The sequence below is a fragment of the Antechinus flavipes genome, chromosome 5, assembly GCF_016432865.1.
Source record: "Antechinus flavipes isolate AdamAnt ecotype Samford, QLD, Australia chromosome 5, AdamAnt_v2, whole genome shotgun sequence".
In the NCBI taxonomy this organism is placed as follows: domain Eukaryota; kingdom Metazoa; phylum Chordata; class Mammalia; order Dasyuromorphia; family Dasyuridae; genus Antechinus; species Antechinus flavipes.
In genome coordinates, this window is record NC_067402.1 from 203,635,492 (window position 1) to 203,657,979 (window position 22,488).

Sequence of the window (22,488 nt, forward strand, 5' to 3'; positions counted from 1 at the left end):
AAAATAAGTTGCATTTGCCTTGTTTTTTATATTTCTGACTTTAAAAAATTGATATATTTTAGAAATAGTGTTTCTGGCTTTTCATTGTTAGACACAGGATCTTCATTGGCAAGAATGGTATTAAGATATCAATTAAAAAGTTTATCAGAAGATGAACCAATATCAGGCAGTGATGGAAATTTTCCTGAAGATGATCTTGATAAATTTGGTGATTGGACTTTTATTCCTGAGTCTTCCATAGACTGTGTATTTGGACAGAGTGATGATCTTGATAGTGAAGGTAATATTAACTTTTTCATGTTATATCTCTAGGTATAATTGCTAACACTATTTGGAAGAACAGCAATTTAAGAAATTTGGTTAAAAAATTAATTTAGTTTTGTAGGTCTTCAAAATAAAGAGAAATTAAATTCTATTCTTTTATAAAAGTCGCATATTAGCTTGTTTCTCTTTAGGTATTGAGATACTGATAGGACCTATGCTTTCATTGATAAAGGGAAATTTTGGATGAGAAAACTCCTCTGCCAAAGCAAGTTAGCACCTTTCTGCAATTTGTAGGCTATGGGAATGACTGGAGTACTGATAAATTAAATGACTCATCAAGGTTTATATCACAAGTATGTGTCTTGAAAATATTAACTCCTTATGAAGAAGGATTATTCCATCCTTAATATATGTGTTTCTAGAGGCTAGCACAGTGCTTTGCATGTAATAAGCATCAGCTAAATACATATTGATTGACTCATTTTTTTTTAACAAAGGGCTTTTCTTAGTCTTCTAGATAGATAATTTAAACTGGTATAGCCTTCTGAAAAAATACAATCATTTTTGTGAAATAAATTTTTTTTAACTCTGTAATTTAAAATTCAACATTTATTAGTATAAGATGACTTTTGTCAGAGTGCCATAATAGATAAAGGGCTATTCTTGAATTTAGGAAGATTCTGGATTCAGTTCTCTACTTTTCACATACTGTGGCTGGGTGTTCATAGGCTAGTCATTAAGATAGAGTTACGGAGAAAGTGTTCATCTTCACTGGTAGAGGAAGTTTCTCATGGAGAGATCTCTGCACTGATGAAACTATAGATTTAGCTAAAAAAAAAAGATGGCATTTATTATGAAATTATCTATCTATGATAGTGTTATACATAGTGGTAGAAAAAGGACCAAGAAATGAATCCAAACTCTACCAGTTAAGAGCTACCTAGGTAACTAAATCACTACTAACTTTGGATGTCAGTTTCCAATTATTTTTAGAAATATGAATTCCTTGAATATTATTCTCTAGGTAGAAAAAGTGTTAAAATATTTTGTATATTGATTCTTAACTGTCACATATCTGTTATCCCTAATATAATTGTTTTCAGCGTGTTCCTGTTATTTAAAAATACTTTCTTCTCTAGGAGCTTATATACATATTTCTTAAAGCAGCATTCCTTTTAAATTGAATTTTATTTTTCCAAATATATGCAAAGGTAGTTTCAATATTCATCTTTGCAAAACCTTGTGTTCCACATTTTTCTCTTTTTCTACATTCTTTTCCCCTGCTCAAGACACCAGGCATTCCAAAATAGTTTTAATATGTGTGCTTATAAATTTATTTCCATCTCTAAAAATCAATCTCTGTTTCTCTCTTTCCATTGCAAGTCTACTGGGGTTGTTTAAAGCAGTATCCTTTTCCACAATCACAATAAAAAAAGATAATAACTTTTTTATTTTTCCAAACACATGCAAAGATAATTTTCAGCATTCAACTTTGCAAAACCTTGTCTTCCAAATTTGTCTCTCTTTTCCCCTCCTTCCCCCCTCCACCAAGTAACTCAATAAGAATTACAGCAAGTAATTCAATATAGATTGAACATGTGCAGTTCTTCTAAGCATATTTCAACATTTATTGTGCTGCACAAGAAAAATCAGATGAAAATGGAAAAAATGAGAAAGGAAAAAAGCAACCAAGCAAACAACAACCAAAAAAAAAGGTGAAAATACTATGCTGTGATCCACATTTAGCCTCATAGTCCTCTCTCTCTCTCTCTCTCTCTTTCTCTCTCTCTCTCTCTCTCTCTCTCTCTCTCTCTCTCTCTCTGGATGCAGATGAGTCTATCCATCACAAGGCTGTTGGAATTGGCCTGAATCACCCCATTGTTGAAAAGAACCAAGTCCATCACAGTTGATCACATAATCTTGTTGTTGCCATGTACAATGTTCTCTTGATTTTATTCACTTCACTTAGCATCAATTCATCTCCAGGCCTTTCTGAAATCAATTGCTGATCATTTCTTATAGAACAACAATATTTCATTACATTCATATACCATAACTTATTTAGCCATTCCTTACCTAATGGGCATCCACTCAGTTTCCAGTTCCGTGCCACCACAAAAAGGGCTACTTATAAAAATTTTTGCACATGTAGTTCCTTTTCCCCATTTTTTATGATTTCTTTGGGATAAATGTTTTCGATTTCTTCATCTGAAAATTGACTGTTCCTATCCTGTGAACATTTATCAATTGGAAATGGCTTGTATTCTTATAAATTTGAGTTAATTCTCTATGTATTTTAGAAATGAGGACCTTATCAGAAACCTTGTAAAAAAATTTCCTCAGCTTTTTGCTTCCCTTCTAATCTTGGCTGCATTGGTTTTGTTTGTACAAAAGTTTTTAATTTAGTATAATCAAAATTATCCATTTTGTATTTCATAATGTTCTCTAGTTCTTCTTTGACTATACATTCCTTCCTTTTCCACAGATCTAAGAAGTAGAAGTAGAATATCTCTTGTTCTTCTAATTTGCTTATAAGTTCACTCTTTATGTCTAAATCATGAATCCTTATTTTGGTATAGGGTGTTAGGAATCACAGTTTTTCGGAATTTTAATTTAAAAAATGAATCCACAAACAAAAATGGATAGTTTAATTGAATGAATATCACTTTCCAGAATAGTAGAATGAAAAGAAATTATGAATATTTTAAATAAAGGGTTAAATGGAATTTGAAGAAATAATTCATTGAAACTAATAATATCAGTATTGATGTTTGAACTGGTGAAACCAGAATTATTTTATTATTTATATGTAAAATATAGGATTTTGTTCACTTAACAAGTAAAACATTCCAAAAGGGGATAGATCAAACTATTTCATGTATTTAGAAAATGTATAAATCCTATGTTTATGTTTTGTGTACCAATCTTTCATTGAGATTCTTCATGTCTTTGTATCCTTATTTTATATTTTATTATTAAAATAGGAAGTGAAGGTTCAATTTTTATGAAAAAGAAATCGAGTTCTTTTAATGTGGGAGATCTTTATAGAGATCCTGCCTTACAACATGGCTCACCAACTTTGGAAAGGCATCCTAATTCAATGGTAAGATAAATCATGACTCTTTTGTCTTTTTAATAGTTAAAAACATATGACAAAGTTAGTTGTCATTAACTCTCTGACTTTGGACAAAATGATGGATTAGATCTTTAATTTACTAATACAGAGATCGTAAGAACCAGTTGGATTGTTCAGGAAGAACTCAACATGAACAGTAAGAATAATTCTGGGAAAGTTGGGGTATTTAGGAAAGTATCATGGTAAATAAAAGAACTAGGAAATAGGTGGGAAACTTCAGAGAGATCTGTTGGTAAGTGGATGTCTTACCAGAATGATAGTATAAGAAAATATTAATTACAATAAGAATTAAGTATTCCCAATTTGTACTTGAATTACTATATGTAACTTAAAGCAATTATCTTATAATTTAGCCATCAAATATTTAATTTAGGATAAATTTCAAGTTTAAGTTTCCCCCCAATTTGGTTCATGTTGCAGTCAGAATTCAGTACTGGCAAAAAGAAGAATAGAAAGTTAAGGGAATTAAGCATTATTTTTAGCTAACTACCAAGAAACTAAGTAGTGAGAAAAGAAAAGTGAAAACTTTATTACATAAAAGTTGCCTGTAGGTTAAGGTTTAGGACAATAGGCAGTAGGAATCAAAATAAATTCGTATTTATTAGAGACCTGTCTATATAGGGTTATAATCAAGAATAAGATTCTGATTGTCTAGAAAACTAGAAACAACTCTTATTTCATTCCATTTCTTAGATTTCTTCAGAGATACTTATATGTAGGTGATAGAAGCCAAGCTTGGACTTTATTAAAGAATACTAATTTATAGGAAAAGTGATTTTGCAAATTATATACTACATAAAAGGTTATTGAATTTTTTGCCAAGTTACTTATTAGAAAAGGCTCAAATTTCCTTCAAATAGGTTTGTTTATTCTTTGCCCTACCTTATAACTTATTCTCTATATCTATGATCTTTACTAGATTCAAATAAAGATCTTATGTGCTTGTCTAAATTGTGTTTCCTCCTTATGAGTTTCTCCTCCAAGAATGGCATTTTTTTGTCACAAAAAGCTGTAAGAAGCCTTGGAATATCTAGTTTCTGACTTTTCAATGACTATACCTGTTATTCTATTGAGAATGATCATTTGCACAAATCTGGTTCTTGTCATCTATTTCCACATTTCCAATAATTAACTCAGGTCCAAGGAATATATCACTTAAAGGTGGATTTACCTCTCCAAAAAGTGGACATTAAATTTCTGTCTCCTCTTAATATCTCAATTTATATGAATAGTTGATGTCCTTCATTCTTGAAGAAGACCAAAAGTTTACAGAGATGTTCTTTTCCATTGTATTACCTGGGCATCACTGGAATATGTATCTATGGTGGTGGTGATCATGTTGTGGGAAAATGCATCTAATTCAAGCAATCCCTTAAAATATGATAGCTCTTTATACAGTATTTTATTAAACTTCATGTACCTTTGAATTAATTATCTTTGATGTTTATTTTATAAACTTTGCAGTAGAGAGTATGTAAAAATTTAAATGGTGTCCTTGCTTACTAGTTTCCAGATAGAAGAATTATTAGGATAGAACAGATTTCTCCTTGGGAAGTGAAATAGAAAAATTCTGCTTAGGGGACAAAGGATCATGAGACCAAGCCAAGGCCTTGACCATTTTATTTCTAACCTTCTTCCGCAAAGCTCCTTCCCAATTTATATGAATAGTTGATGTCCTTCATTCTTGAAGGGGACCAAAATGACACCTCTAAGCTAGAGTCATGTTACAGGTTGTCTGACTGTGGTTTATCAGATCAATACACGTTTGGAATACTCTGCCATAGGTCAAGCACAAATAGTTTATGTGAACATTTTGGGCAATTTCTCCAAATTTGTCTGTAAGAGAGAGAGAAGGAGAAGAAAAAGGAGAGAGGAAAGGGAGAAAGAAAGGAAGAGGGAGCAGGAGAGAAGGAGAGAGGGAGACAGAAATGGAGGATGAGAGGGAGAGGGGAAGGAGAGGGAGAGGGAGAAAAAAAGAAAAAGAACTTTCTCTTAGTTCTTCTCTTGACTATCTGACCATCTTCTCCCCTGGCTCCAGTCACCATGCCCTTATATATTCTTCTTAGTCTTCTGTACTAAATCCTCATTATCTTTTTTCTTTAACTTAAAAAATTTTTAATCTTTATTGATATTATTATCACTACACCATTTATTTAGTCACCTTAGTTCACAAACTGAATGAACAAATAAAAAGGTAATATTAAACACTTAATATATGCTAAGCAGTGAGGATATAAAAAATAAAACTAGCGTGGGCCCTTGTCCTCATAACACTTAGGTTCTAATAAAGGGAGCCAACCACTGGAACATATTAACTGGAGTGTGAGTGGGGTTATTTTGGTTTGGAAGTTATAGTGATGATAAGTGGAGTCACGAATGAGTAGCCTGGCCATGATGGTCCCAAATTCTGTGACAAGGAACCTTTTCTGATCCCAGCTGATTGTTCTTTCACCTCTCAAGGCTACCTCCTATAGGTCTTGTATACCTTTAAGATTATCTTCTCTCTTAGAATAGAACTCCATGAGGACAGGATTGTTAAGTTTTGTCTCTAACACTTACCATAGTGTCTCACATTTAGAAGACAATAAATGTATGTTGGGATTAATGGCTGGCTTCTTCATGGAGTAGTTTTTGATTTTGATTTTTCTACTGGAGAACCTAAACCAGACATTGACTGAAAGGCACTGGGTAAGAAAGGATCCAGCTCAGGACAGTCTTGTTATTCTTTTTTAAAATTATAGTATTTTAGCTTATTTTCTCCCAGTTATTTTTCTTTATTCTAAAAGAATAAGGCAGAGAGATGTGCAGTAGGTAAAGTTCTGGTTCTTCATTCAGGAAGACCGGAGCAAATCCAACCTCAGGCACTTACTTAGTAGCTAGTCCTGAGCAGGTCATTTTACTTGTTTGTCTCGGTTTCTTCACTTTTAAAATAACGATAATATTACCTGAATCCAAGGGCTTTTGTGAGCATCAACTGAAATAATATTTGTAAAATTCTTAGCACAAAATCTGGCACATGATAAACTTGTTTTCCTCTCTTCCCCCATCTAAAAGATTCCTACCTTGCATAAAGAAAATTGTCTTTTAACAAGCTGATTTATTTCTGTAAGAACATAACTCTAGGGCTCTTGTCAAATTTATTATGAAAGTGGTTTTTGCTTTCTGAACAATTTTTCGAGAATGCATTTGTAGTTATATCTTGTGTCAAGAGAATCCCTGCTTTGTTTCATGGATAATGACTTAAATTCTTACAATTGTTGACTCTGGAATGACTTGAACTCTCTCAAAATGCATCCTAATTACCACATTTTAGAGCTTTGACTATGTAGTATTGTTTAAAAGGCAAAAGATTAAATTACTTAACTCTAATTTGTGGTGAAACATAATCATTGTTGCTTTAGGAGCCAAAACAGGTACATTACTTCCTTATTAGCACTGAAAGACCAATAGTAATTAACTTTAATAGATATCTTTTGTTAATTACAAAAAAAAATGAGTTAATGTAAATTTTTAATAGACTTAAAAGTAGACAATTGTTCTGTCATATCTGATTCTTTTTGATGCTGTAGACCATAGTTCACCAATATTGTATATGTAATTGTTGGGGGTTTTTGGCAAGGATACTGTAATGGTTTGGCATTTCCTTCTCCAGTGAATTAAGGAAAATAGATTAAATCATTTACCCAGGGTTACCAAACTAATATTTGAACTCAGATCTTCTTGAATCTAGACCTAGCTCTCTATCCACTGAGCCACCTCATTTCTTCAAAAAAAAAAAAAAAAAGATCTAGTTAAAGATGAGTGGGAAATTGTATATACTATAGATATGGTATAGTGAACAGAAAATAATCGGATAGATGAGAACCATTCTACCCTAAAGTAGATATGTAATCTTAAATTTCTTCCAATTTCACAATTAATGAATAAATAATTGTATAACATTAGGATTAGGTGCTTCATTTTTTGTGCTCAGTTTCACTGTATATAATATTTTTTAAACCAGTAGAAGTTGCTCCTTCATAGGTAGACGCTTTTGCTTTAAGAAAACAACATGCTTTTTTCACAGCTTGACTAATATGGAAAAATATTTTTCATGTTTGTACATGTATAACCTAGCTCAAATTGCATGGTACCTTAAGGAGGGAGGAGGCAAAAGGAGAGAGAAAATTTTGAATTTGAAATTAAAAGAAAAAGAATATTAAAAATTATTTGTATGTTTAATTGGAGAAAAATGAAATGCTATGAAAAAATAAAAGAAAATGGCACAGACTTTCTCATGGATGTCTTTATTTTCTAAAAGGAAGCCAGTTTTGACCGTGAAGAATTGTTGAAGCAAAAAAGAGACTTAAAATTTTCTTCTGATGATTCTGTCCGTGAGTATTTATGCTAATAACTTTAAACAATTAGACAGGGCAGAATCAAGTAATCAAATCAAGTTATCAAATTCATAGCTGATGTTCAAAATAATTAAAATTATTCAATGCCAACTTTATTTTACATAGTAATTTTTTTTTTTTCTGAGACAATTGGGGTTAAGTGTTAAGGATTAAGGGTCACACAGCTAGGAAGTATCTGAGACTATATTTGAACTCTGGTCCTCCTAACTTCAGCACTGGTGTTCTATCTATTGCGCCATCTAGCTGCCCCTAGTAATCTTGATATTTTCTTTAACTAAAAGTCCTATATTTAGTAAACATATAAAGTATAGTTTTGGATGAAAACCTGCTTACCTTTTCTAAGTAGAACAGTGTGGAATTTTAAGAAATTCATTCATACTTTTATTTTTTTTTAATAAATGCAAATTTTAGATGAAATGATTTCTGTTTCTTTTATATATTATGTTTTGCAGAAGGATCTTCAAAACTCCAGTCCCATTTGAGACAATCAGAGAGCTTTTTTTCTCTAACCTTAGAAAGAGAATATATAAAGTCATTAGACCTTTCAGCAAATGAACTAGAAGATATTGATGGTATAAGCAAGAAAAGCTGTTTAAATGATCATTTAATACATCTTGAGAAACTGGAGCTTCATCAGAATGCACTTACAAGAATTCCAGAACAACTCTGTGAAGTAATTTAATATCTTTTAAAAAGAAAATGTGTATTTTCATAATTTTTTCATTAACAAGTAATTTTATGGTTGTCTTGAAAGGGAATATTGTTATATTATAAACTTGATACTTTTAATTTTATACTTTGCTAGAACATGAGCTGTTATTTACCGAGTGATTTTTTTAAAAAAAGAAAGAAAACACAGAATATTTTATTAATCTTATACTTTGCTAGAACATGAGCTGTTATGTACCAATGAGTGATTAAAAAAAAATACAGAATATTTTAATTTGCATTACATTGTATGTATGACTTATCTTTTCCTTCTAGATTATAAACTTCTTGAGGATGAAAACTTTGTATTTCCCCAGAGTCTATCATAGTGTATTACAATTAGTAGATACTTAACGCACATTTGCTAAGTATAGAGTATACTTTGTATTTTAATTACCTTTAACTTTTTTTCTATAAGCTATTCTCATTTATCTGAATTTCTAAGCTTCAAATTAGATTTTCTTGGTCATATATCATTTTATAACTTTAAAATATTTTCTTTTTAGACTTTAAAATGTTTGACATATTTGGACTTACACAGTAACAAAATCACTTCAATTCCTGCCTATTTGTTGAAAATGAATAGCATTGCAAATCTTGATATCTCTCGTAATGATATTGGACCTTCTGTAATTTTGGATCCATCTATCAGATGTCCAACTTTGAAGCAACTTAATCTCTCATACAATCAACTGTACTCTGTCCCTGAACATCTTGCAGATGTCACAGAAAATCTAGAACAGCTCTTTCTAGAAGGGTAAGAATGATGCAAATTTTTAGGGTGTAAATTAAAGTGAGATTATCATATGAGCTGGAAAGAATTTGAAGGTAATATATAGTACAACCTGATCATTTCATTTTATTGATGAGACAATTGAAACTTCGCTTAAATGACTTTCCAGTAAAATTATAGCTAGTAATTAACAAAATTGAAGCTAAACACATCTCTCGCTTGATAGTCCCATATTTTTCTCATGGAATCAATTAAATAGGTAGTTTGGATTACTGTATGAGAATATCTCACTATCCTCTTATGTAGTCTATTAAAGATGTTGTTTTTATTACTGTGTCAGAAAGAATTAATATATTAGAAAAATCAGCATGGTATCAGCAGGAAATCTATTCGTAATTATCTAGTGTTAGGGTTTATTGTAGCATTATAGTTCATCATTGCAGTTCATCTTCCACATAGCTATCAGAGTGATTTTTCTTAATCACAAGTCTAATCATGTATTGACCTTATTCAGTAAATTTTGGTGCTCCCTTACTGCCATCACCATTATCTCTAGAATATAAGATCCTCTATTTGACTTTAAAGCTTTTCACAACTTAACCCAATCATGACTTTTCAACGTTATTGCATATTATTTTATTTCATGTTTACTAAGTTTCAACCAAACTAGGCTTCTTACTGTTTCTCATTCAGTTACTCATCTTCTACCTCTCTGCCTCTGTCAGTAAACTATCTGAGTCCCATGTATGGAATTCACTTCATTGTCAACCTCCACCTCTTAAATTCTCTAGTTTCTTTTAAGAATTAGAAGTGTTATAAGTATTGTTTTCCAAAATGTTAAATCTTTCCTGGTTCCCAGCTATTAGTGCTTTCTCTCTAAAATTATTTTATATCTGGGGTTTTTTTTTTTTTGTTGTTTCCATTATGCATTTATTTGTACATATTTGTCTCCTCCCCTCATCTAAATTGTAAACTTTTTATGAGCTAGAGTTGTTTTGCTTTTAGTCAGGCACTTGATGTTTTTCATCTTTGCTTCATAGTTGATTAGGAAATTACCAATCACAAATAATGATTTACCAATTTAACTAAAAATTTCAACTAAGTGAACATTACACATTATATATTATAAGTATTAGGAGAAATAGTATGTAAATTGAAAATTACTTTGTAAATTTAAAATTTTAGGGTGGTGTGAGTGCATCAGGAAGTAGTTTAATAAGGATATCAGCTTTGGGTGAAATTAATATCTGTGAACATAAAAAAACAAAAGGTACTTTGCCTTCAAGAAATTTACATTAGAGTAAATTCCAATTCTGAAAAAAGCTTTAGATTTTCTACCCAGATTTCATTTTATAAATGAGGAAAAAGACCTGTAAAAATGTGGTTTTTCTAATATCACTTATGGTAAGCAGAGCTGGTATTCAAATGTATATACTCCAATTCTGAATCCTTCAGTCTTTCCATTGCATGACTTTTATCTTTATTTATACCTTAAATACAAAATAGAAAAAAGGAGGGAAGCGAATTTTGTCATGTACACAGAAGAACATAGGAAAGATTTCAAAATATAAAACAATAGATTTCCATTTCTAGAAAGCCTATATAATAAATACTATACATCATGTTCAGAGCTGTTCATCTTTTCTTTGCTTCCTGGTAGGTTTTCTTTTATCCTTTTCTGTATACTTTTTACTTTATTTTTTTCCCTTTTCTTTTCCCCCAACCCCCATGAAGAAGGCTATAATTTAGCATGGATGTCACACACAAACACAGATATCTATCTATCTATATACAAATGAGAATACATGTACATAAATATCTATTATCATACACATGTAAAAACATATACATTTGTTTACATCTATGTAAGACCATACTAGGCTTGTATTTTTACTGTTTGTCTGAAGGTGGATAAGTCCAAGTTTTTTCATGTTTCTAAATTCAATTAATCATTTGAATGAATTATACCACAGCAATATTCCAACTTATACTATATAGTTATTTTAAATAGTCTATTTAATGTGACTGATGTATAGTGTAGTTTCCCTGTTTTTCTCTTTTGATTAAATCTATTTTAGCTTTAACTTTCAGATCAATGATTACTACCCCAGATTTTATTTAATCTCATAAATAACTTAGTACATTCTACTCCTGAGCTTTATTATTATCTTTGCATGTACCTCTTATTTCCTTTCCTTCCTGACTTCTCTTCCATTACCATACCTTCCTATTATTTAACCTATTCTCTCTCCATATATTCCTCCTTATCTACTCTCTTCACTCTTCCCTCTCTCTTAATCCCATTCCCATTAATCTGAACACTTTATCCCATTCTTATTAATCTACACCTACTTCTATACACCCCATCCTATTCTATCACCCATTTATTTCTTTTTAAATTCATAAGACTTTAATTCCCTTCTAAATGTATATGTTCTTTATTTTACCCAGATCAGATATGAGTAGATTTCCTCTAAAAATTCCTCCCTTAACCTTTCCCTACCATCTCTTTACCTTCTTATGTCTTTCTGAATTTAGAAGACATTTATAACCGTCTCTGTGTGTGTGTGTGTGTGTGTGTGTGTGTGTGTGTGTGTGTATGTATTGTTCCCTCATTCCTGCTGAAAGGTTCTAGAACTGTCAGCCTTTCTCTCCCATCTAATTCCTTTATGTCAGTTCTCCCCCTCACATTCATTCAAATAAGATAATTATTCTTTTATCATTTCCTACTTAGTTTTGATTTTCACCTCACACTCAGTTCTACCCCACTCTTTCTTTTGAACTAACCTGTTGCTAATGACAATTTTAGATATGTGGTTTAATTTCCATGTATAAACATAAATACTTTGTCCTTATTCAGTCTCTTGTAATTAGTCTTGATGTTTACCTTATATTTCTCTTGGATCTTATATATCAAATTTTCTATTAAATATGGGTCTTTTTTGCAACAAAATTCTGAAAGTCTCACAATTTATTGAATGTCCATTTTTTTGTTCAGGATTATGCTTAAGCTTTTTGAGTTATGATATTTATGGCCACAATTCCAATTCTTTTGCTTTTTGATATCTGGGGTTCCAAGACCAGTGGTTTTTTAATGCAGCCTTTGCTTGGTCTTATGTGATTCTACTCCACTGTATATGACTTTTACAAAAATAACTATAATGTAAATTTAGCAATTATATATACCTGCTACATATTTTATAATGTAATAAATATATAATAAAAGTCAAATAAGTTGACTTGAAGATTTGAAGTTGAAAACTAAGATAATTAGTGAAGACTTCATGGCATCTAAGGGATAGGTTCAGGACTAAGGGCTCAGAACCTACTAGCTATGTGATCCTAGGCAAGTCACAACTTCTAATTGCCTTAATTTCTTCATTTATAAAAAGGGCATAATAATAGCACTTATCTGACCTTTGCAATATGTGTACTTTACTTTTTTGCTATTACTAAGCTGATTATTGCATCAAATGATTTTGTTTTTCTTTTTCCCTCTTTTTTTTGATTAGAAACAAAATATCAGAAATACACTCACCATTGTGCTTAAAGGAGTTGAAGTTTTTAAACCTTAGTAAAAACCACATATTATCCATAACTGAAGATTTTTTTGAGGCATGTAGGAAACTGGAAACTTTTAGTGCCAGAATGAATTCGCTTGGTAAGTGTTTTTTGCTTGGTGGTTGGTTTTTTTTTTAATTCCTTCTAAGTATTTTCAAATGAGCATGCTATATATAAACATTTTAGATGTTGATTTTGAAAGTGTTGGTTTATTTCAAGCATTGGTTTTATTGTAAAGAGACTTCAGTATTTTATCATGGCATGGAAGTGATCTTGTGTTTACACATTTAAACAAATTCTTCCAAGCTATAAAAAATTTTTGTAACCTCAGTAAATATGATGGCTTATCACCTGGGAATTGGCTATGAAGAGATACATTTTTTGGCTATGGGTCTATTTGAAACACCTAAAAAATTTCAGAATGATCTTTAGTTCTGTGCAGATTCTTTCTTTTAAAAAGACAATGGCAAAGTGGCCAAAAGAAGGGACAAGTAGTGTTAAGAATCACATTGTTTGATTCTAGTAATATTCAGGTAATTATTAATCCTTTATTATAAAAATTTTGGAGCAACTGAACCCACAATATATTGTCATTTACAAGAAATCATAAAAATGACTCATAATTCTATAAATAGAAATTTAAGATTTATAAAGCACTTATGTTATCCTTAGTTTTCTGATGAAGAATTAAGTCTCAGACAGATTAAGTAATTTATTTATGTCTTTTAGCTGATAAATGGTAAAGCTCAAATTCAGCCCTGGATCTTCTAAGCATATCTAGGATTACAATGTAAGCTACAATGTAATTTCTCATCTGAAAACATAATAGTTTAAGGCAAACAATAATAACAACAATATTAATACCTAATAATATTAATATAATACTTGCTATGTGCCAAGTATTGTGCTAAGCAGTTTTCATATATTTCTTCATTTGATCTCTACAATTCTAGGAGACAGATGCTATCATTATCCTTATTTTAGAGTTAAGGAAACTGAGGCAGAGAAAAATTAAAGGACTTATCCAGAATCACATATCTAATCAGTTTCTGAGACCAGAATTTAATTCAGATCTTTCTGACTCCAGAGCCAGCCCTTTATCTACTGTACCATCTCATTGCCCCTGAAAGTATATATAGCCAAATGGAATTATAACTCATAGGAATGGTAAAGATTGAAAAGTATAAAATGGTTTTTATCATGTTTCCAAAGGTAACAATAAGTATCATTTCATCTCAAAAAATATCACTTCATTGTATCATTTAGTACTATGGACATCAGAAGCTCTAGTCTAATCTTTTTATTTTACAGAGAAGCAAACAAAAGCTTAGCAAGATTAAATAAATTCTTTAAGGTCATATAGATAGTAAATCAGGATTTGAATCCAAATCTTCTGTCTCCACTTGATCGTTCTTATGATAAATGTTAACAAATAGACCACAATAGAGATTATTATAATGTATATGTCAACATCTTATGCACAAAATGAAGTAGAAAGAGATTCTGTGAAGAAGCTGAGAAGATATTCATAACCAGATTGAAAATACAACCCATCATGGATTGTGAAATATGTGTTGGATAGTATGTTTCAGGATTTAAAAAAAGATTTGAAAAGCATTAGACATTACGCTAAATAGTGTAATAAAAAATTTAATGATTTATATTAATAGAAAATAACTAGTTTGTAAATTGTGGAATGGTAAAAAGAGCAATAGCGCTATTATCAAAGAATTTGCAGCCTTCTTCTTATGGAGCTGTGATATCTAGTCCAATGTTTGCCCACAACATAAGGTTATCAGTTAATAAACATTTATCAGTCATTTGCTGTGTGTCAGGCATTATTATTAGAGGGGCACTGTGAGAAGTGAGAGAGAATAACCTCATAGTGGGCTAAATCCTGAAGAGAACTTAGCAAAGATCTTCATCATAAGCAGATTTTTTTATAAGGGAAATATAACCTTGGGGTTTCCCAGGCATAAAGGAACAAACTCAAGAGGAAAGAGGGATCAAAGAGGAGAGGAAGGTCTCAGGAACTCACAGTTAAGGGAATAAGGAGCAGATTAAATGTACCTGGCAGACCATGTCCCAGGCCTCTTTAAAGATGTGATAATATCTCAAAAGGTTGTTTGAAGATACCCAGAGGTTGGATAATGGACATTATTTGATAATAGTTTCTTCCTGATCAGGGAAGAGAATAAATCACGTCACTCATGCTTTGTTTTATGCTTTTTCATTGCACTTAGCTATGTTGTGTATACTAACCAATTATAAGCTCCATGAAAAACACTACTAATGCTTTGTTTAAGCACTGTATCACCCAGCAAGGAATTCTGCACTCCATTATTATTGATTGGATGAATGAATTATTGATTGAATGAAAATGAAACTTCTTGAAATTCTTCAAGTGTCAGCCTATAAGCACCTTCTTTATTTGGACAGGTCTAATTATCTAAAAATATCCACAAAATTTCATCTGAGAAAACCAAAATAGTAAAGTAAAAGGTAGGCACTCACCTGAGGTCTCTCAAATTTTTCTCCAAACAACTTAAAAATAATACTTCAAATAAAATTCTGGAGTGACAGAACCAACAAAAAGTCAGGAGAAAACAGTTTTTCAAGACAACTTAGGAAGTTGGCAGGAAAGGTCTGTCTCAGCAAGTTGGTGGTCAGACCTGGAGGCCAGCATAAACAGTCAAGTGCAAGCCATGTTGAGCGACCAACAGCAGGTCTTTGAAGCAATTCAATAGAAGTAGCAGCTATGGGAACTCTCAGTCCACAGATAGTAACAGGGTCAGACAACTGAGTAGAAGATTTGCTGGTATTGTTGCATTGCCTATACTCAGTGCTAGGTTACAATCAGAGAGTTAAGAGGAGTACTGGCACTTGCAGGTGTGGAAGTACAAGGGCCCTAGTCACAGTCCAGGTGAAGAGAAGAGTGCTTGTGATCACTCACAGACTTGCAGACCAGACCAGGAGAGCAATGACTACATCTCTCCTTAGATCATATGACTGGAGGAGCCAAAAATTTACAAACATTTAAAGAAAAAATTAACTTCAATATTATATAAAGTGTTTGTTAAAATCGGCAAAGAAAGAGTCCTAACAGATTCCTTTTATTACACAAATGTGGCACTGAAACTTACATGAGGAAGAGTGGAAACATAGAAGGAAAACTCTAGTCAAATTTCCTTAATGAATATTGATGTATAAATTTTAAATCAAATACTAGCAAAGAGATTACAGCAATATATCACAAAGATCATATACTATAATTAGAAAGGAGTTATACTAGGAATGCAAAGCTGATTTAATTTTAGGAAAACTACCAGCATATCGTGACCATAGCACTAATAAAACCAACAAAAAAGTTATGATTGCAGAAGGTTTTGACAAAATGAGATCCTCATGCCTATTAAAAACACTAAAAAGTATAAGTATAAATAGAGTTTTCCAGCAAGGATAACCTAAATTGGGGATAAGTTAGAAGCCATTCCAGTAAGATCAGAAGTAAAGTAAGGATACTTATTATCATCACCATTATTCAATATTTTACTAGAAATTTTAGTTATAGCAATTAGAGAAGAAAAAGAAATTAAAAGAACTAGAATAGGCAATGAGAAAACAAAACTATCATAAATGTTTGAGAGAACGTAGGAAAATTTAGGGATATGCTTTTGCCCAGAGAAGACTTAATTATATTATAGTAATCTTCAAATATTGAAGGTTTTTCTTGCAGAAATTTGAATTTTTGTATACTGAAATAGAGCTATTAGTACTGTATATCCTTCTTTCTAACATAATTGGAATTATTTGGTGAAAGAAGTGCACAGATAATGAAAAAGTTGAATATAAGAAAAAAAACTTACTAGAAATTAAGATAACTTAATAATGGGCTACTGCCTCAGAAGGTAGTAAATTCTGCTGGAGAAAGTATTCAAGAATTAGCTAGATAACCACTTGCCAGGAATAACAAAGATGGAATTCATACTATGGTTAGGAGCTGTAATAAATGGCCTGTGGAATCTCTTCCAACTTTGGCATTCAATGATTCATCAATTCCAAATTTAGTAACTTAGCAAGATTACACAGCTGAGTCAGGAGTACCACCTGAGTTCTTTATTTCTAATTGAGTACTTTTCCTATTCCTACAAAATATTAATGGCTTACATTTACATTAAAGAAATGTCATGGGGACTTCCGGTTAAGATGGCGGAGAGGAGGCTCACAGTTGCATAAGCTCCACGCTTTCTCTCACTATCCACTTCATTACAAGCCTCTGAATCAATGCTTGACTGAAAAAAACCCACAAATAGTTACCAAGAGAAGCCATCCTTGAGATCCGCCAAGAAAGGTCTGTCTTTACTGGAGGGCTGGGGCGGTTTTAGATCGGGCGCAGGCTGAGGGCAGCGGCAGTGAGAGCACGGGAGCAGAGCTGAGAGGGGGTGGGGAGTGATCGTAGCCGTCTCTGCGGGGAGAGCTTCGCTACAGGTTTGGAACCTGCAGCAAGTCAACAGCCCAGCAGAGAAGCTAAAAACACCGGGGCTGAAGAACACAACCGCAAACAGCTGGAGTCTCTCAGGACCTGGCCGCCCCCCCCTTCCCCCCCCTCAGTGACTCAGCACGCTTTGGGATCTCAGAGCGCAGGCGCAGCACAGTCCTGCTAGTGCCTCACTGCTGCCCCCTGCAGTCTGTAGAGGAAGCTCGATAACACACCCAGCCCCCCCCCCCCCCCCCAAAGAAAGACTCCAGTTTTTTCTGTTTTTCTTTGGTAGTTTGTCTCTGATTAATAGACAGAATGAGCAAGAAGCTGAAGAGGACTTTAACCCTTGACAGCTTCTATACAGATAGAGAGCAGACTCTAAATCCTGAGGAGACTAAAAACAGGCAGTCCCCAGGTGATTCCCCAAAGGAGGAGATCGTCTATTCCTCAGCACAGATGAACCTCATAGAAGTGATTAAAAAGGCTCTCACAAGGGAGCTAGAAGAAAAATGGGGAAAGCAGACTGAGGCTTGGCAAAAGGAGAGGGAGGCTTGGGAAAAGGAGAGGGAGGCTTGGCAAAAGAGCCTGGAGAAAGTTAAAGAGAGAGTGGATAAAGAAGTAAAATCCTTGAAAAATAGGATTAGTGAACTGGAAACAGAAAACAGCTCTCTAAAAAACAAAATTGGCGAAATGGAAAAAAATTCCACAGAACAAAAGAACTCAATTGGACAATTAGAGAAAGATTTTAAAAAAGTGAGTGAAGAGAATACTTCACTGAAAATCAGAATTGAACAAGTGGAATTGAATGACTCGAGGAGACAAGAAGAATCAGTCAAGCAAATCCAAAAAAATCAAACAATGGAGAAAAATGTGAAATACCTTCTGGGGAAGACAACAGACCTGGAAAACAGATCCAGGAGAGACAATCTGAGAATCATTGGACTCCCAGAAAAACATGATGAAAAAAAGAGCCTGGACACTGTCTTCCAGGAAATTATCAAAGAGAACTGCCCAGAAGTCATAGGAACAGAGGAAAAAATAAACATTGAAAGGATTCATCGATCACCCACTGAAAGGGATCCTAAAATCAAAACACCAAGGAATATAGTGGCCAAATGCCAGAACCCTCAGGTGAAAGAAAAAATATTGCAAGCGGCTAGAAAAACCCAATTCAAGTATCAAGGAGCCACAATAAGGATCACCCAGGATCTGGCAGCATCCACATTAAAAGATCGAAGGGCCTGGAATATGATATTCCGAAAGGCTAAGGAACTTGGTATGCAACCAAAAATAACTTACCCAGCGAGAATGAGCATCTTTTTCCAGGGAAGAAGATGGACATTCAACGAAGTAAGCGAATTTCATCTATTTCTGATGAAAAAACCAGAACTTAACAAAAAGTTTGATCTACAAATATAGAACTCAAGAGAAATCTAAAAAGGTAAAGATTAATCTTGGGAACTATATTTTGACTATATAGATGTATAAAGAATACATGTATACCTTGTTCTAGAAATTGATGTGGAAAGGACATTGTACCAGAAAAAGGGTAAAGTGGGGGTAGTACATCTCATGAAGAGGCATAGGAAACCTATTATATCTGAGAGAAAGAATGGAGGGGGATGAATATAGTGGGTATCTTACTGCCTTCAGAATTGGCTTTAAGTGAAAAATCTTAAGACATATTCAATCTATGGTGAAACTTCTCCCATCTCATTGAAAAGTGAGAAGGGAAAAGTGGAAAGGGAAGGAATAAGCTAAGCGGAAGGGAATACGGGAACTGGGAGGGAAAGGGGTAAGATAGGGGGAGGAACTCTAAGGCGGGGGAGGGACACTAAAAAGGGAGGGCTGTGAGAAGCAAGGGGTGCTCACAAGCTTAATACTTGGAAGGGGGGGAAAGGGGAAAGAAGGGAGGAAAGCATAAACCGGGGTTAACAAGATGGCAAGTAATACAGAATTGGTCATTCTAACCATAAACGTGAACGGGGTAAACTCCCCCATAAAGAGGAAGCGGTTAGCAGAATGGATTAAAAGCCAGAATCCTACAATATGTTGTTTACAGGAAACACACCTGAAGCGGGGAGATACATGCAGGTTAAAGGTAAAAGGTTGGAGCAAAATCTACTATGCTTCAGGTGAAGTCAAAAAAGCAGGGGTAGCCATCCTGATCTCAGATCAAGCTAAAGCAAAAATTGACCTAATTAAAAGAGATAAGGAAGGACACTATATCTTGCTAAAGGGTAGCATGGATAATGAAGCACTATCTATATTAAACATATATGCACCAAGTGGGGTAGCATCTAAATTCTTAAAAGAGAAACTAAGAGAGCTGCAAGAAGAAATAGACAGTAAAACTATAATAGTGGGAGATCTCAACCTTGCACTCTCAGAATTAGATAAATCAAACCAGAAAATAAATAAGAAAGAAGTCAAAGAGGTAAACAGAATACTAGAAAAGCTAGATATGATAGATCTCTGGAGAAAATGTAATGGAGACAGAAAGGAATACACTTTCTTTTCAGCAGTTCATGGAACCTATACAAAAATTGACCATATATTAGGACATAAAAACCTCAAACTCAAATGTAGTAAGGCAGAAATAGTAAATGCATCCTTTTCAGACCACGATGCAATGAAAATTACATTCAACAAAAAAGCAGGGGGAAGTAGACCAAAAAATAATTGGAAACTAAATAATCTCATACTAAAGAATGATTGGGTAAAACAGCAAATCATAGACATAATTAATAACTTCACCCAAGAAAACGATAATAATGAGACATCATACCAAAATGTATGGGATGCAGCCAAAGCGGTAATAAGGGGAAATTTCATATCTCTAGAGGCCTATTTGTATAAAATAGAGAAAGAGAAGGTCAATGAATTGGGTTTGCAATTAAAAATGCTAGAAAAGGAACAAATTAAAAACCCCCAGTCAAACACTAAACTTGAAATTCTAAAAGTAAAAGGTGAGATCAATAAAATTGAAAGTAAAAAAACTATTGAATTGATTAATAAAACTAAGAGTTGGTTCTATGAAAAAACCAACAAAATAGACAAACCCTTAGTAAATCTGATTAAAAAAAGGAAAGAGGAAAATCAAATTGTTAGTCTTAAAAATGAAAAGGGAGAATTCACCACTAACGAAGAGGAAATTAGAGCAATAATTAGGAGTTACTTTGCCCAACTTTATGCCAATAAATTCGACAACTTAAATGAAATAGAAAAATACCTCCAAAAATACAGCTTGCCCAAACTAACAGAGGAAGAAATAAATATCCTAAACAGTCCCATCTCAGAAAAAGAAATAGAACAAACTATCAATCAACTCCCTAAGAAAAAATCCCCAGGACCAGATGGATTTACATGTGAATTCTACCAAACATTTAAAGAACAATTAACTCCAATGTTATATAAACTATTTGAAAAAATAGGGATTGAAGGAGTCCTACCAAACTCCTTTTATGACACAGATATGGTACTGATACCTAAACCAGGTAGGCTGAAAACAGAGAAAGAAAATTATAGACCAATCTCCCTAATGAATATTGATGCTAAAATCTTAAATAAAATATTAGCAAAAAGATTACAGAAAATTGTCACCAGGATAATACACTATGACCAAGTAGGATTTATACCAGGAATGCAGGGCTGGTTCAATATTAGGAAAACTATTAGCATAATTGACTATATCAATAACCAAACAAACAAAAACCACATGATCATCTCAATAGATGCAGAAAAAGCATTTGATAAAATCCAACATCCATTCCTAATAAAAACACTTGAGAGCATAGGAATAAATGGACTTTTCCTTAAAATAGTCAGGAGCATATATTTAAAACCATCAGTAAGCATCATATGCAATGGGGAAAAACTGGAACCTTTCCCAGTAAGATCTGGAGTGAAGCAAGGTTGCCCACTATCACCATTATTATTTAATATCGTATTAGAAACACTAGCCTCGGCAATAAGAGTCGAGAAAGATATAAAAGGAATTAGAGTAGGCAATGAGGAAACCAAACTATCACTCTTTGCAGATGATATGATGGTATACCTAGAGAACCCCAGAGATTCTACCAAAAAGCTATTGGAAATAATTCATAATTTTAGCAAAGTAGCTGGCTACAAAATAAATCCCCATAAATCCTCAGCATTTTTATACATCACCAACAAAACCCAACAGCAAGAGATACAAAGAGAAATTCCATTCAGAATAACTGTTGATACCATAAAATATTTGGGAATCTATCTACCAAAGGAAAGTCAGGAATTATATGAGCAAAATTATAAAAAAGTCTCCACACAAATAAAGTCAGACTTAAATAATTGGAAAAATATTAAGTGCTCTTGGATCGGCCGAGCGAACATAATAAAGATGACAATACTCCCTAAACTAATCTATTTATTTAGTGCTATACCAATCAGACTTCCAAGAAAATATTTTATTGATCTAGAAAAAATAACAACAAAATTCATATGGAACAATAAAAAGTCGAGAATCTCAAGGGAATTAATGAAAAAAAAATCAAATGAAGGTGGCCTAGCTGTACCTGATCTAAAATTATATTATAAAGCAGCAGTCACCAAAACCATTTGGTATTGGCTAAGAAATAGATTAGTGGATCAGTGGAAAAGGCTAGGCTCACAAGACAGAATAGTCAACTATAGCAATCTAGTGTTTGACAAACCCAAAGCCCCTAACTTCTGGGAAAAGAATTCATTATTTGATAAAAACTGCTGGGATAATTGGAAATTAGTATGGCAGAAATTAGGCATGGACCCACACTTAACACCATATTCCAAGATAAGATCAAAATGGGTCTATGACCTAGGCATAAAGAACGAGATTATAAATAAATTAGAGGAACATAGAATAGTTTATCTCTCAGACTTGTGGAGGAGAAAGAAATTTGTGACCAAAGATGAACTAGAGACCATTACTGATCACAGAATAGAAAATTTCGATTACATCAAATTAAAAAGCCTTTGTACAAATAAAACTAATGCAAACAAGATTAGAAGGGAAGCAACAAACTGGGAAAACATTTTCACAGTTAAAGGTTCTGATAAAGGCCTCATTTCCAAAATATATAGAGAACTGACTCAAATTTATAAGAAATCAAGCCATTCTCCAATTGATAAATGGTCAAAGGATATGAACAGACAATTTTCAGAGGATGAGATTGAAACTATTACCACTCATATG

General features: G+C 33.0%; 1 protein-coding gene across 1 annotated transcript in view; it reads left to right on the top strand.

The window, feature by feature from the left end:
* The window catches only part of LRRK2 (leucine rich repeat kinase 2), a 180,921-nt gene that overhangs the window by 78,963 nt on the left and 79,470 nt on the right, over positions 1–22,488 (top strand). Inside the window, exons 20-25 of the mRNA XM_052000191.1 lie at positions 92–280; positions 3,249–3,367; positions 7,701–7,773; positions 8,250–8,470; positions 9,012–9,262; positions 12,751–12,899. Of these exons, the coding sequence (XP_051856151.1) occupies positions 92–280; positions 3,249–3,367; positions 7,701–7,773; positions 8,250–8,470; positions 9,012–9,262; positions 12,751–12,899 (1,002 nt within the window). The remainder of the gene's footprint in view (positions 1–91; positions 281–3,248; positions 3,368–7,700; positions 7,774–8,249; positions 8,471–9,011; positions 9,263–12,750; positions 12,900–22,488) is intronic.